The sequence below is a fragment of the Bos mutus genome, chromosome 5 (genome assembly GCF_027580195.1).
Source record: "Bos mutus isolate GX-2022 chromosome 5, NWIPB_WYAK_1.1, whole genome shotgun sequence".
NCBI lineage: Eukaryota > Metazoa > Chordata > Mammalia > Artiodactyla > Bovidae > Bos > Bos mutus.
This window is the reverse complement of record NC_091621.1, coordinates 42,971,013-42,987,517: the sequence shown is the minus strand read 5'-3', so window position 1 is coordinate 42,987,517 and position 16,505 is coordinate 42,971,013. Positions and strand designations below refer to the sequence as shown.

General features: G+C 37.5%; 1 protein-coding gene across 4 annotated transcripts in view; it reads right to left on the bottom strand.

Annotated features, from left to right (window-relative positions):
• LARP4 (La ribonucleoprotein 4) overlaps positions 1-16,505 on the bottom strand; it is a 71,652-nt gene that overhangs the window by 32,600 nt on the left and 22,547 nt on the right. For all 4 annotated transcript variants that reach the window (XM_005892024.2, XM_070370764.1, XM_070370763.1 and 1 more), the window contains 4 exons: positions 15,825-15,977; positions 11,859-11,934; positions 6,155-6,291; positions 4,563-4,666 (listed from right to left, as the gene is read on the bottom strand). In XM_005892024.2, the coding sequence (XP_005892086.1) occupies positions 4,563-4,666; positions 6,155-6,291; positions 11,859-11,934; positions 15,825-15,977 (470 nt within the window). The remainder of the gene's footprint in view (positions 1-4,562; positions 4,667-6,154; positions 6,292-11,858; positions 11,935-15,824; positions 15,978-16,505) is intronic.

Genomic DNA, 16,505 nt, shown 5'->3' with positions numbered 1-16,505 from the left:
AGATGGAGAAAAAGTGGAAGCGGTGACAGATTTTATTAGACTGCCACCCATTGATTTCTACCTTCAAAACTCTATCAATACTCTTCAGATATTTCCAGTTCCTTTAAATAGTATAATGAATTTAGTTAAATCTTAATATAATCTATTATTTTTATCCTTTTATTATTCTTTAGAAAGAATAATATTCATAGATTTACTTTCCCAAGTATAAGAAGTCTGGATATAAACGAATCAAAATTTATTCTACCTGATAGCAGTCTTTCAGGTCACCATCCAAATCGCCTCAATTTAATTTGAATTTTAGAGACTATTGCCAAGATCAACCCTCTCTGGCTATTTTAGTCATCTGTACTTCCTTTACTTTTTTTTTTTTTTAATGAATAGTGTGTTGCTTTCTTTCTTTTATCGGCTGTTTTTCATCTGTATAAGCACTCTATGTGTGCAGAATATGAGTTATAGTAACTACAGAAATAATAACAATGGCTAATGTACCAAGTATTGCTCAAAGCTCTTTATATAATAACTCAATTCTCACAATTTCATTCGTTACTACTATCCCACTTGGAACTCTGAATGCAGAGTTTCAAAGAATAGCAAAGAGAGATAAGAAAGCCTTCCTAAGTGAACAATGAAAAGAAGTAGAGGAAAACAATAGAATGGGGAAGACTAGAGATCTCTTTAAGAAAATCAGAGATACCAAGGGAACATTTCCTGCAAAGATGGGCACAATAAAGGACAGAAATGGTATGGACTTAATAAAAGCAGAAGATATTAAGAGGTGGCCAGAATATACAGAACTATACAAAACAGATCTTAATGACCTGGATAACCCTGATGATGTGATCACTCACCTACAGCCAGACATCCTGGAGTGTGAAGTTTGAGCCTTAGGAAGCATCACTATGAACAAAGCTAGTGGAGGTGATGGAATTCCAGCTGAACTATTTCAAATCCTAAAAGATGCTGCCAAAGTGCTGCACTCAATATCCCAGCAAATTTGAAAACTCAGCAATGACCACATGATTGCAAAAGGTCACTTTTCATTCCAATCCCAAAGAACAGCAATGCCAAAGAATGTTCAAACCACTGCATAACTGCACCCTAATTTTACATGCTAGAAAGGTAATGCTCAAAATCCTTCAAGCTAGGCTTCAACAGTATGTGAACTGAGAAACTTCCGGATGTACAAGTTGGATTTAAAAAAGGCAGAGAAACCAGAGATCAAATTGCCAACATTAGGTGGATCACAGGAAAAGCAAGAGAATTCAAGAAAAACATCTACTTCTGCTTTAATGACTACACTGAAGCCTTTGACTGTGTGGATCACAACAAACTGCAAAATTCTTAAAGAGGTGGGAATTCCAGACTACCTTACCTGCCTTCTGAGAAATCTGTCTGCAGAACAAGAAGCAACAGTTAGAACTGGATATGGAACAATGGATTGGTTCCAAACTGGAAAAGGAGTACATCAAGGCTATATAATGTCACCCTGATTATTTAACTTACATGCAGAGTACATTATGCAAAACGTCTGGCTGGATGAAGCACAAGCTGGAATCAAGATTGCCAGGAGAAATATCAATAACTTCAGATATGCAGATGGCATCACCCTTATGGAAGAAAGTGAAGAGGAACTAAAGAGCCTCCTGGTGAAGGTGAAAGATGAGAGTGCAAAAGCTGGCTTAAAATTCAACATTCAAAAGATGAAGATCAAAGCATCCAGTTCCATCACTTCATGGCAAATAGATGGGGAACAATGGAAACAGTGACAGACTTTATTTTCGTGGGCTCCAAAATTACTGTGGATGGTGACTGCAGCCATGAAATTAAAAGGTGTTTGCTCCTTGGAAGAAAAACTGTGACAAACCTGCTGCTGCTGCTAAGTCGCTTCAGTCGTGTCTGACTCTGTGCGACCCCATAGACGGCAGCCCACCAGGCTCCCCCGTCCCTGGGATTCTCCAGGCAAGAACACTGGAGTGGGTTGCATTTCCTTCTCCAATGCAGGAAAGTGAAAAGTGAAAGTGAAGACGCTCAGTCGTATCCGACTCTTAGTGACCCCATGGACCGCAGCCTACCAGGCTCCTCTGTCCATGGGATTTTCCAGGCAAGAGGACTGGAGTGGGGTGCCAGTGCCTTCTCCAGTGACAAACCTAGACAACGTATTAAAAACCAGAGACATTACTTTGCCAACAAAGGTCCATACAGTCAAAGCTATTGTTTTCCAGTAGTCATGTACAGATATGAGAATTGGACCATAAAGAAAGCTGAGCACCGAAGAATTGATGCTTTTGAACTGTGGTGTTGGAGAAGACTCTTGAGAGTCCCTTGGAATGCAAGATCAAACCAGTCAATCCTAAGGGAAATCAGTCCTGAATATTCATTGGCAGGACTGATGCTGAAGCTGAAGATTCAATACTCTGGCCAGCTGATGCAAAGAGCCGACTCATTGGAAAAGACTCTGATGCTGGGAATGACTGATAGCAGGAGGAAAAGGGGACGACAGAGGACAAGATGGTTGGATGGCATCACAAACTCAAAGGACATGAATCTGAAGAAGCTCTGGGAGATGGTGAAGGACAGGGAAGCCTGGCATGCTGCTTGCTGTCCATGGGGTAGCAAAGAGTCAGCCACGACTGAGCGACTGAACAACAACAAATTATCCCATTTGGGCTTCTCAGGTGGCACTAGTGGTAAAGAATGTGCCTGCCAATGCAGGAAACAGAAGATTCCCTAGAGAAGGGAATGGCTACCCACTCCATTATTTTTCCTGTAGAATCCCATGGACAGAGGAGCCTGGCAGGCTACCATCCATAGAGTGGCAAAGAGTTGGACAGGACCAAACTGACACAGTGGCTGCTGCTGTTGCTGCTGCTGCTGCTGCTAAGTCGCTTCAGTCGTGTCCGACTCTGTGCAACCCCATAGACGGCAGCCCACCAGGCTCCCCGTCCCTGGGATTCTCCAGGCAAGAACACTGGAGTGGGTTGCCATTTCCTTCTCCAATGCATGAAAGTGAAAAGTGAAAGTGAAGTCGCTCAGTCGTGTCTGACTCTTAGTGACCCCATGGACTGCAGCCCACCAGGCTCCTCCGTGCATGGATTTTCCAGGCAAGAGTACTGCAGTGGGGAGTGACACAGCACCCATGCATTATTCCATTTAACAGATGAGAAAACTATGGCAATCACAAAAAGAGATTAAGTAACTTACCCCAGGTCACAGAGCTAGTAAATAAAAATGCTGGAATTCAAATCTGGGCAGTTTCTGGCTCATACCCTTGAAATTTTTTCTTAATATTACAAATATTCTTCCTTTCTGCAATTTTCCATTCAATTTGTTACTTCTGACATATAATTAATAATTTAAAATCCAAGATCTATCTAGTGACAGTTTCTTTTCTAATTTCTCTCACTGCTTCTAAGTTTAGGAAATCATCCTTTTGGAAATTTAATACTGAATGACTCCAGGCAAAAAGATTAACTACTTATGTGTCAAATAGGTGACAAGGGTCTAAAAATTCTTTTTAAAATGGTTAATCAATTACCATATCAGTTACTGATTAACCCTCCTCATCTCTATCCTTAACATGACAACTCAATGTGAGGCTCCATGGCTTAAACAACATGGGTTTTGGAAACAGAAGATTAAGTTTGAATCCAGACTCTGTAACTTAAAACAGTCCATGTGTTATCTAACCATTCCAAGGCTCAGTTTATTTGTAAATCAAAACAAAAAACCTTAGGCTTTAAATAACTATAGTACGTAAGAGTTGGTAAAATCTGATTATTAAATAAATGTTATTATACTATGTTGTTACATCAAAGGATCTATTTCTGGATTTTTCAAAAACAGAACACCTATTGAATGCTTTTAAAATTTTATTTCAATTTTTATTTAAATTCATTTCATTTCATTGAGCTACATGGTTTGCAGGACCTCAGTTCCCCAACCAGAGATTGAACCCAGCTCACGGCAATGAAAGCCCTGAATACTAACCACGAGGCCACCAGGTAACTCCCCATTTCTGGATTTATTGTCTCATTAAAATATTATTTTACCCTTCTACCTGTACCATACTATCTTTATGATTGCAGCTTTGTTTTATTATTTTGCTGCTGCTGCTGCTAAGTCGCTTCAGTCGTGTCCGACGCTGTGCGACCCCATAGACGGCAGCCCACCAGGCTCCCCCGTCCCTGGGATTCTCCAGGTAAGAACACTGGAATGCTAACCAGTCCTAAATCATTAATCCTTACTCAAATTTTTAAGTCCTAAGTTAATCCTTTCAGTTTAATCATCAAGCTCCAAAACAGCCTATTTAAATTGGCATTCAATTAAATTAATAGAGAATCAGTATCACTACAATAGTCAAATTTAGCCTTCTAAGAACACAGAATTGGATCATTTTCCTCCCTGTGTGCCATTCTTTCAGTATTTCAGAATTTACAAAGCACATCAATGTTTACCCTATTCAAAGTAATTGACATGACAACAGTGACAAACCTTGCTTGTTTACCTCCTCCAATTTAAACAGTAAAGAATATTTAGCTTAAACAATGCTAATGATTTACCTCTATTGGTGTTGTTTCAGGAATCTCTCTAAGAATCACAATACAACGCTTATGACTTGGTCTCACTTTCTCACCCTTCTCATCAACTTGCACCATGGGAGAAGCTGAAATTTAAAAAAAATTTCATTCAGAAGTGAAAAATAGCGATACTATAATTCTATTAAAAAACTATTCATTTCAACTTCCAACTAAATCAATCAGCAGAGGCTAATATTTTTAAAAAATTAAGTGGTAGATTCAAAGATTACAGTCACAATAAAATACCTTGAGATTGATATGCAAAGAACACCATCCAATGTTAATCACTGAATGAATATTCAGAATACTTGCTCTGTCACTTGGCACAGAGTTGGAGTTGAAAAGAAGCCTTCACAGAGTACTCGGTAATTATTTCTCATAAGGTATTTCCCTATATACAATTACTGAATTTAAGTAAAATCAACGTACCTACACTAGCCAAACACTACTCTGGTAAGTGTAACAAGCTGTGACATGTGAAGAAATTCTTCTTCAAGTCTGAGAAGCACTTGAAACCAAGAATTATATAGAAATCATTACAAACTTTCTGGGATTTTAACATATTTACTCTTACTTACTACTACAGAGACCCAGAAGCCACCTTTTAGATGCTGCTTTTGAGTAATACTGAATAAAGGTAGTACCACAAGGCAAAACTTTTATTTCTAATACCTCCTAATATTCCACATCTCCCTGCACAGGCAAGTAGAGAGAATAAAAGCAGTTGTTAAGGAAGAAGGCTTGTTTATAAATCCTAGGTTTCAGCCCTTGGTGGTACGAAATTCTGTCTCTTGGCCAATTCTTTAAATGTTGACAAGACTGGGTCATTTTAAGAAAGTATCTTTCCAATCGATCAGAGATTTAATAAATATCTTTATTCCTCTGAGAATGGAAATACCTACTCCTATGTAAAACTATTATTGGACTTTTTGTACTTAACTTTTAAACATCTCAAACAAATTTCATATAAAAGTGAAGATCTGTCTTTACTCAAGTAGTTAACAAAACCCATACGAGAGAGGTTACCAAGAAATGCTGATGTAAGACACAATTATCACCAAAAATTCTTAAACCTCAATCTAAAAATATAAACTCTTTACCAAACTTTAGAGCAGCGTTTGTTAAACTGGAGGTCGCAACTCTCTAACAGGTTGTAAAAACAAATTCAGAATAAAAGAAATGAACTCATTTCAAGCATTCAGTACTAATCTACATAATTAACATTTCAGTTCTGTATATGTAGTGTGTATATCAGGTTATGCCATGAAGTTTACTTCTTACTGTTGTTCAAGAAACACATTGCTTTAGAGGGTGGGATAACAATACATAAAGCATTTTAACAGCCAAAAAAACTGAGGTTTAATTACCTATAATTAAATGAGTAAATGGGTATCAAGATGAACAACCAAGGTACAGAACTGATATAGGTATGTATCAGTCAATAAAAACAGAAAAATTATTAGCACAGTATAACAAAAAACATGGAGTTAAAAACAATTTCCTATACGATCAGAAATCAAAGGAATATTTAATTTTTTGTTTTAAAAGTAAAGTAAAAGGTATGATTTACATACATCTCAAAACTTCAAGAATTAGATCAGGGTCTGTGGTCAGTTTTTTAATTTCTTCCATGTTAGCAACTGTCCAAATTGGGACGAACTGATCACTGTCCATTTGAGATATCAGGTAAAGATCCTTTGACAAATTTTCTCTGAAAGGAATAAGAGAAGTACAGTCCTATAAAGCAAACAAACTTTAAAAAGCACCTAAAGAAAAGAGACGCCTTATTTACTTTTATCACTAAATCTAGGAAAACAAAATTATGCCATCAGAAATAACAAGGTAAACTATGAAAATACATAATATGCAACAAATACATTTTAACAACTTCTGGCAAGTTTCTGGATCCCTAAATATACTGGGTCCAACAGTTTTGAACAAGGGAGTTTATCAAATTATACTGATATGCAAAAAGGCTTAAAGTGTATCACAAAACATTACATACAGTTTTGTTCCATCATCATACTTTATCACTGATGTCAGAACATGTATATGGAGAATATAGTGTAAGCCATGAGTTGGATCATGAGGGATTTTAAATTTTTTAATGTTTTTCATTTTCAATAGGCACATTTGACTTTTAAATTTAAATAATAAAGCTAAAATAACAAATTTAAATCATTTTAAATTAAGACAAAAGATTCTGTCTCAAACATTTTTTAAAAAGGAAAACACACACTATCTTACACATAAAATCCTGTTTAACAACAAACTGAAGGAGAATCAAATTGCCTTATAATTTACATCAAAACTTTGGAACAGTATGGTTATAGCTAGAAATCTTTGCTTAAAAATTGTCTCAATAACCACCCTATTTAAAACTAAAACCACCCAAGCACTCCTGTTTCAACTCCTCCCTTGCTTACTCAGCTCTACTTTTATCCATTCCACATTGCAGGTGAATTCTTTACCATCAGGGCCACCAGGGAAGCCCAAGAATACTGCAGTGAGTAGCCTATCCCTTCTCCAGGGGATCTTCCTGACCCAGGAATCGAACTGGGGTCTCCTGCACTGCAGGCAGATTCTTTACCAGCTGAGCTAGCAAGGAAGCCTACTCTTTACAACTGTTTGGACTGCAGCCCACCAGGCTCCTCTGTCCAAGGGGATTCTCCAGGCAAGAATACTAGAGTGGGTTGGCAAGCCTTCCTCCAGGGGATCTTCCCAACCCAGGGATCGAATCTGCTTCTATTATGTCTCCCACATTGGCATTCGGGTTCTTTCACCACTAATGACACCTGGGAAGACTTAGTGCCTGGCAAAGAGTAGGGTCAAAGCCTTTACATTCAAATTATACTAAAATTGGACTTCCCTGGTGGTACAGTGGATAAGAATATGCTTGCTAATGCAGGGGACATGGGTTCGATCCCTGGTCTGCAAAGATCCCACATGCTGTGGAGCAACTAAGCCCACGGAACCACAACTACTGAGCCCGAGTGCTGTCACTACTGAGGCATGTGCTCCAGAGCCTGTGCTTCGCAACAAGAAGGCACCACAATGGGAAAGCCACGCACTGCAACAAAGAGTAGCCCCCACCTGCCACAACTAGGGAAAGTCCATGTGCAGCAACAAAGACACACACAAACCAACATAATCAAATAAACATTAAAATTTTATTAATAAATATTAAATAAATCATTTAAATTTATTATTGAATAAAATTAATATATTAAAAATTATACTAAAATAGAGTATTAATTACTTTAAGGTTATAACTGTCAACAAACAGCGGTTATTTGTCTTGGGGGGGAAAAGAATACAGAGGATAACAGTGACAAATTCACTTCAGCACAAAAGAAAGGACATTAGAACATACTGTCTTATTCCTTAAGAACCTGAAAACAAGACTACTATAAACATGAGTACAACTAAAAGACTGCATTCTAAATCGACTGAGACTTTCAGCAGGTCTATTCTTATAAAACAGAATGGCACACCCTTAAAGAAACCGTACCTTGTCAGAAGTTATGTCAAATAATAGATATATAACATCTAGGATTACGACTAATACCTAATATTGTTCAGTCGCTCAGTTGTGTCTGACTCTGTGACTCCACGAACTGCAGCACTCCAGTCTTCCCTGTCCTTCACTATCTCCCAGAATTTCCTCAAACTCATGTCCTCTGAGTCAGTGATGCCATCCAACCATCTCATCCTCTGTCGTCCCCTTCTCCTCTTGCCCTCAATCTTTCCCAGCATCAGCGTCTTTTCCAATGAATCGGCTCTTCCGATCAGGTGGCCAAAGTATTGGAGCTTCAGCACCAGTCCTTCCAATGAAATGTTCAGTGTTGATTGCCTTTAGGAAAGACTGGTTTGATCTCCTTGCTATCCAAGGGATTCTCAAGAGTCTTCTTCAGCACCAGTTCAAAAGCATCAATTCTTCACTGCTCAGCCTTCTTTATGGTCCAACTCTCACATACATACACGACTACTGGAAAAACCATAGCTTTTTCAGACCACTCTCAGCAAAATGATGTCTCTGCTTTTTAATACACTATCTGGATTTGTTACAGCTCTTCTTCCAAGGAGCAAGCGTCTTCTAATTTCATGAATGTAGTCACCATCTGCATTGATTTTGGAGCCCAAGAAAATGAAATCTGACAGTTTTCACTTTCCCCCCATCTATTTGCCATGAAGAGATAAGACCTAATACCTAATATGTTCATGACTAAATCTAGTATGTCTCAGTGGCAAGTTTGCTGAGCTATAAATCTTAAATGCCCAGCCAGTTTGTACTGTTTCATAGTTCTGAGTAGCATGTGGCAGATCATGATAAGCTACAGCTCATGTTGCAACAACTAAAAAAGCTTGGGTAGATTACCAAAAAGTCATGTTTTTGGTGATAAGGAGAGCTGTGGAAGCTACAGGGACAAAATGAAATTCCAAGAAGATGATGTTTCTTTTCCGAGGGTATGTGCAGATCCTGGACCAGAAGGAAACTAGCAGGGCTCTATCTCAGGCATTTGCACAGGGTTAGGGTTAGGAGCCTCCAACACACAGCTAATTTTCCTCCATATGAGATTTATTGAGTTCTAAGGAGGAAATGGGAGGCTGGGAGCCAGGCTGAAAAAGCAGAGTAGAATCTTTATGGTCCTGTGGCAGTCCCAGTGGAAGAAGGAACCTTGCATCAAACCTAAGATAGGTCTTCTTGATAAGACATCTGCCAAATTTTGAAGCTGTACAAAATAAGAGGCTAAAGAGCTCATCTCAAACCTCTGAACAATGGAACTAAATCTCCCTTGGTGTTTCAGGACTCTTATCAGTCCTGAAACAGAAAACTGCGTTTCCAAATCAAAAGCCTAAGAGGGTCATGACAAAAGAACAGAGATAAATCAGAGGTAGATCGAGTTGATTTAAAATGGCTGTTCAGCCCTGACTCAGCTCAATTCCTGACTAGATTAAAGAAATCAATCTGCTACTGCCAACCAGAAGAAAGCTCAAACCTTGTCTAGAGAGAAAAATTATGGCACTTGCAGCTTCTAGTTTCTTTTTATATGGTGTGGCCAGCATATGTAGTGTCCAAATTATAATCAAAATGCGTAAGACATGCAAAAAGTAAGAAGTTATGAATAGAGAATTAAGAGGAAAAAAAACTCAAGAAATATAGGCAAACAAACAAATGATCCAGTTAGTAGGCAAAGATTTTAAAATAACTACGGTAAGTATGTTACACAAAATGAATTGCATCACAGGCGCAAATGACTAGAGAAAAGCCACAGGTCTTTTATAGAACTAGGGCCCTATACTAGACTACCAAGGCAAAGAATAAAAAGGAGAAGAAAAGGGAGATATTCAAGATGAATCAATTAAACCCAAGTCAATATGTATTCTATATAAAGAAATAAACAAGTCTAACAAAATCCAGGTTGCTAGCTTAAAAAACTGGTTTACTAGTCCTCCTCTGAAAAACAGAAGACATTACACTGCAAGCATATCCAACTTCTATCTCTTCTGGAAGGGGAAGTTCTACGAATTGAAATTTTATACATCTAAGCTATAAATATACCTACATAATTCTGAATTCTTATCTGTAAACAAGACATCTTAAAATGTTTGCCTTTTCTAAGAAATAATTGGTAATATAAATTCTATACCCTTATAAATAAAAAAAAAAATTCCATACCCGTCTTATCAAACAATCTTATTAAGTCATCTTATTAAAAAAAGAACTCCATGATCAAACGTTGTAAGAGCAAACTACTACAACTATAATTAAGAGATAACTTAAGAACCCTAAAAATGAATATGATTATAGGAAAAATATCCAACTGAAATTTCATTATTTTTTCTACTGAGAATAGATCCTTTACATATTCGATTGGAGACTACATCTTTAAATCTAGTTAAGAAATATACTGCAGAATGATACCAAAATACATTACCAAAGGAAATTAAAAACCCATTTTCCATTCTATTAGGTTGGTGCAAAAGTAACTGTGGTTTTACACTGTTGAACTCCGCCATTTGATACTGGAACACATTCTTAAATGTGGTTATGTTATACATCATTTTAATGCATGTTTCTTGCTAATGACTTTTTATTTGCTGTGTATTTTAGATTTATTTTAGACTATGGAAATGATGTTAGACAAAATGCAAACTCGAGAGATTTTCTTGGGTTCAAAATGGGTTGTAAAGCAGTGGAGACAACTCGCAACATCAACAACACATTTGGCCTAGGAACTGCCAATGAACGTACAGTACAATGGTGGTTCACAAAGTTTGGCAATGAAGAAGAGAGCCTTGAAGACAAGGAGGGCAACGGCTGGCCATCTGAAGTTGACAATGACCAACTGACAGCAATCATCGAAGCTGATCCTCTTACAACTACACAAGAAAGTTGCCAAAGAACTCAACATTGACCATTCTACAGCCATTCAGCACTTGAAGCAAATTGGATAGGTGAAAAACCTCAGTAAGTGGGTGCCTCGTGAGCTGACCAAAAATCAAAATAATCGTCATTTCGAAGGGTCATCTTCTCTTAGTGTAGACAACAATGAATTATTTCTCGATCAGATTGCAACATGTGATGAAAAGTGGATTTTATATGACAACTGGCGATCACCAGCTCAGTGGCTGGACCAAAAAGCAGCACCAAACTTGCACTAAAAAAGTCATGATCACTGTTTCATTGTCTGCTGCCAGTCTGATCCACTACAGCTTTCTGAACTCCAGTGAAACCATTACATCTGAGAAATATGCTCAGTAAATCTATGAGATGAACCAAAACTGCAAAATTCCTGCAGCCAGCACTAGTCAACAGAAAGGGCCCAATTCTTTTCCACAACACCTGACTGCACATTGCACAACCAACCCTTAAAAAGTTGAACGAAATGGGCTACAAAGTTTTGCCTCATCCACCACGTTCACCTGATTCTCGCCAACTCACTACCACTTCTTCAAGCATCTAGACAACTTTTTGCAGCGAAAATGCTTCTACAACCAGCAGGAAGCAGAAGATGCTTTCCAAGAGTTTGTCAAATACTGAAGCACAAATTTTTACACTACAGGACTAAATAAACTTAATTCTCGTTGGCAAAAATGTGTTGACTGTAATGGGTCCTATTTTGATTAATAAACATGTGTTTGAGTCTTGCTATAATGATTTAAAATTCATGGTCTGAAACCAATTATATTTGTACCAGTCTAATATTTCATTGGTATTTTACATAATCAAACAATTCAAAAGAAGAGAATGTTAATTAAAAAATGATAGTGTACCGTGAGAAACAGAATTCTAATTGTTTCTTTAAACACTCTTTTAGTTCTTCTGTAGAAATTGCTGAGTTGCTTTCCCCTGATGGTAGAAAACAAGAGAGAAAAAGTTAACACCTAATTACCACAGGTAGTAAACTCTACATATTGTTTTAAGAATAAGCCACGAAGTATGCACAAATTAAAATCACCAGAAAACTTTTTTTTTTTACTTTTTTAGAATTCAGCTACACATGGTCTAATAAATACTTTCAACTTATCTATTCTTGTTTGTTTAGACAGATTTCATTTCAGTTTTAAAATTATATATTTTATCAAGCAACTAACAAATTAACAAATCAGCAGTAATACTAAAAACACCTGAATACCACTTTGTAAAACACAGTCGTCAATACTTAAAAAATGTGATAACTACTTATTCCTTTAATGAAAACTCAAAGTACTAAGTAATAGTAATCTAAATTTGAAGACAGGAACTACACAAAATGGGATATATATATATATATATGGCTCCACATTTGTATTACTGGTAGTAAACCTGATGTGAGTCACACTCCTTAAATTTCTCTCTCTCAATAGACTTGTGGTACCCAAGGTGTATGTGTGTGGGGAAGGGAGATGGATTGGGAGTTTGGGGTTAGTAGATGCAATCTATTATATAAAGAATGGATAAACACGGTCTTACTGTACAGCACAAGGAATTATATTCAATATTCTCTGATAAAACATAATGGAAAAGAATATAAAAAAGAACATATATATATGTATGTATTTTGCTGTACAGCAGAAATTAGTTAACACTGTAAAACAACTATACTTTAAGGAAAAAAAAAAACCTACTTCTATCTTTTTATATTCTTTTCATTGCTTAATTTTAGAGCACTGTATCTTCCTAGGAATATTGAAAGCATTCAAATGTCCAAAGGATTGGACCAACTCTCTAACAGCCCTCTATGCTTTCTATTATTTAAACCCAGAACATGACTTTTCAGGACTAAAGCCTGGAAAACCATCAGTTCTTATTAGATTCTTACACAAAACACCACCTGCTAAAATCATATGCTATGTCCTCTTCTTTAAAAGCACTAATGATTAAGTAGGCTAATTTCCTTTAAATACACAGATAATAGGATATATGTAAATGTACATTTTGTGCATGATTTTACCACTACTTTGTCTTATATGTAAGACTCAAAATGTTATTAGATACTAATTTCATTAAAAATAAAAAGCATTCTATTTCTACGTAGTATATGCAAATCTTCTAACACAAAATTCATCCACCAAAATGCTTAAGCTTTCAATATCATTATAGCAAACCTTTAAAAATTCAACTGGTTGCCACTTCATTTAAACCAACTCTATGTTCAAAATGTAGCCAGTAGTTAAGTATTTTACAACATGAGGGAGTAAAACCTAGTCAATCTTTCATTATTATATGGAAATACCATCCCATTTCACTTGAGGAATCAACTTTCAAGCTGGCTGACCTGAGAAATCTAATTCAGGTATTTATAACAAACTGAGGACAAAGTTTGAGTCAAGTTATAGACCTTGACTAATGTTCAGTTCTGTTCAGTCGCTCAGTCGTGTCCAACTCTTTGTGACTCCATGGACTGCAGCATACCAGGCCTCCCTGTCCATCACCAACTCCCAGAGCCTCCTCAAACTCATGTCCACTGAGTCAGTGATGCCATCCAACCATCGCATCCTCTGTAGTCCCCTTCTCCTCCTGCCTTCAATCTTTCCCAGCATCAGGGTCTTTTCAGATGAGTCAGTTCTTCGCATCAGGTGACCAAAGTATTGGAGTTTCAGCTAAAGCATCAGTCCTTCCAATGAATATTCAGGACTGATCTCCTTTAGGATGAACTGGTTGGATCTCCTTGCAGTCCAAGGGACTCTCAAGAGTCTTCTCCAACACCACAGTTCAAAAGCATCAATTCTTCGGTGCTCAGCTTTCTTCACAGTCCAACTCTCACATCCATACATGACTACTGGAAAAACCATGGCTTTGACTAGATGGACCTTTGTTGGCAAAGTAATGTCTCTGCTTTTGAATATGCTGTCTAGGTTGGTCATAACTTTTCTTCCAAGGAGCAAACGTCTTTTAATTTCATGGCTGCAGTCACCACCTGCAGTGATTCTGGAGCCCAGAAAAATAAAGTCTGTCACTGTTTCCACTGTTCACCCATCTATTTGCCATGAAGTGATGGAACCAGATGCCATGATCTTAAGTTTTCTGAATGTTGAGTTTTAAGCCAACTTTTTCACTCTCCACTTTCACTTTCATCAAGAGGCTCTGTAGATCTTCACTTTCTGCCATAAGGGTGGTGTCATCTGCATATCTGAGGTTATTGATAGTTCTCCTGGCAATCTTAATTCCAGCTTGTGCTTCCTCCAGTCCAGCATTTCTCATGATGTACTCTGCTTATTAACATATAATTTAAGTAAGCAGAGTAACAATATACAGCCTTGACGTACTCCTTTCCCGATTTGGAACCAGTCTGTTGTTCCATGTCCAGTTCTAACTGTTGCTTCTTGACCTGCATACAGGTTTCTCAGGAGGCAGGTCAGGTGGTCTGGTATTCCCATCTCTTCAAGAATTTTCCACAGTTTGTTGTGATCCACACAGTGCTTTGGCATAGTCAATAAAGCAGAAGTAGATGTTTTTCTGGAACTCTATTGCTTTTTTGATGATCCAGCAGATGTTGGCAATTTGATCTCTGGTTCCTCTGCCTTTTCTAAATCCAGCTTGAACATCTGGAATTTCATGGTTCATGTACTGTTGAAGCCTGGCTTGGAGAATTTTGAGCATTACTTTGCTAGAGTGTGAGATGAGTGCAATTGTGGGATAGTTTGAGCATTCTTTGGCATTTCCTTTCTTTGGAATTGGAATGAAAACTGACCTTTTCCAGTCCTGTGGCCAGTGCTGAGTTTTCCAAATTTGCTGACTAATGTTAGCAAAAGTAAAGGAAATCAGTCCTGAATATTCATTGGAAGGACTGATGCTGAAGTTGAAGCTCCAATATTTTGTCCACCTGATGTGAAGAACTGACTCATCTGAAAAGACCCTGATGCTGGGAAAGATTGAAGGCAGGTGGAGAAGGGGACAACAGAGGATGAGATGGTTGGATGGCATACTGACTCAAAGGACATGAGTTTGAGCAGGCTCCAGGAGTTAGTGATGGACAGAGAAGCCTGGTGTGCTGCAGTCCATGGGGTAGCAAAGAGTTGGACATGACTGAGCAACTGAACTAAATGTCAGCAACTAAGCAGTGATGGAAATGCCTACTCCCTATTTCACTTATTTTCCAAAGAGACTGTTTGGAAATTAGAGAAACAAAGGTAGGTAATCAGGGTCTATGGTCTATTTTTAGTTTCCTTTAAATTTCATCCATTTTAAATCCAAGCAACTGCTAACCTATGCCAACAAATGAATGTGGAGGGGGGAAAAAAACGACTATCTCACAAATTGAACTACAACAGAACTATGATTTAACACAACCCTTTTCTCAAAATTAATCCCATACACATACACAAACAACACACATATATAATCTCAAAATTAATCCCATTTAAAATGCATTTCTCCTTGACAAAAGTGATGGGAAAATTGACAGAGCTTGCGCTGACAAGTTCTGTCAAGTCCCACTAGCAGACCAAGGAACTTGGACTCTCTGAAAGACTAATTTAGGTCTCTTTTAACTATGTTGACTGTTTTTCTCCTTTCATTGTTAACTTCACACTTTCTTTTAATAAGATCTTTAAAATAAACATATTTTTAAAATTACAGTATTCATATTTGACCATTTTACTTGTAAAAATTGCTTAATATCCCATTAATATAAACTTCTTTTGAAATAATAAAATAGACTGATCAATGCTACTATTTACTAGAATAATGACAGACTGGAAGAGGGAAAAGACTAGCACACTGCACTCTTATTTTACCAATAAAATCATAAAGTTTACCAGAAACATCATATATTTGATAATTCAGATCTTCTGGCCCCAAAATCATTCCATCAGTTGATTCTTCAATGCCTGTAATATTTCTTGTGGTTTCACAAGATGAATACATTACTTCATATTCCTTACACATATCATCTGCAAGTTCTCTATTACCTGTATTAAAAAAAACATACTGAAAGTAAATAGTAATTCTTTAAAATCCTATCTTTAGGTACTCTGGGCACTTGTCTTCTGTAACAAGATCTCAAATAATTCTATCAACTGGGAAAATGTCCATATGGTTTTAAGTAAGAACTGTCTTTGACAGGACGTAAGCTTGACCATTACAAATAAGCTAAAATGATTAACAACTGGAGCTTCCCTGGTGGTCCAGTGGTTAATACTCCGCACTCCCAATGCAGGGGGCCCAGGTTCAATCCCTGGTCAGCGAACTAGATCCCACATGCTGAAACTAAAGATCCCGTACGTGGCAAATAAGACCCAGTGCAGCCAAATAAAGTAAAATAAAAAAAAAAAAAAGGATTAAAAATAGCTTAAGGACTTCCCTGGTGGTCCAGTGGTTAAGAATCTGCCTGCCAATGCAGGGGACATGGGTTCGATCCCTGGTCCAGAAAGATCCCACAGGGGATCCCACATCCCACTTGCCTTAATTACTGAAACCTGCACACTCTAGAGCCCACA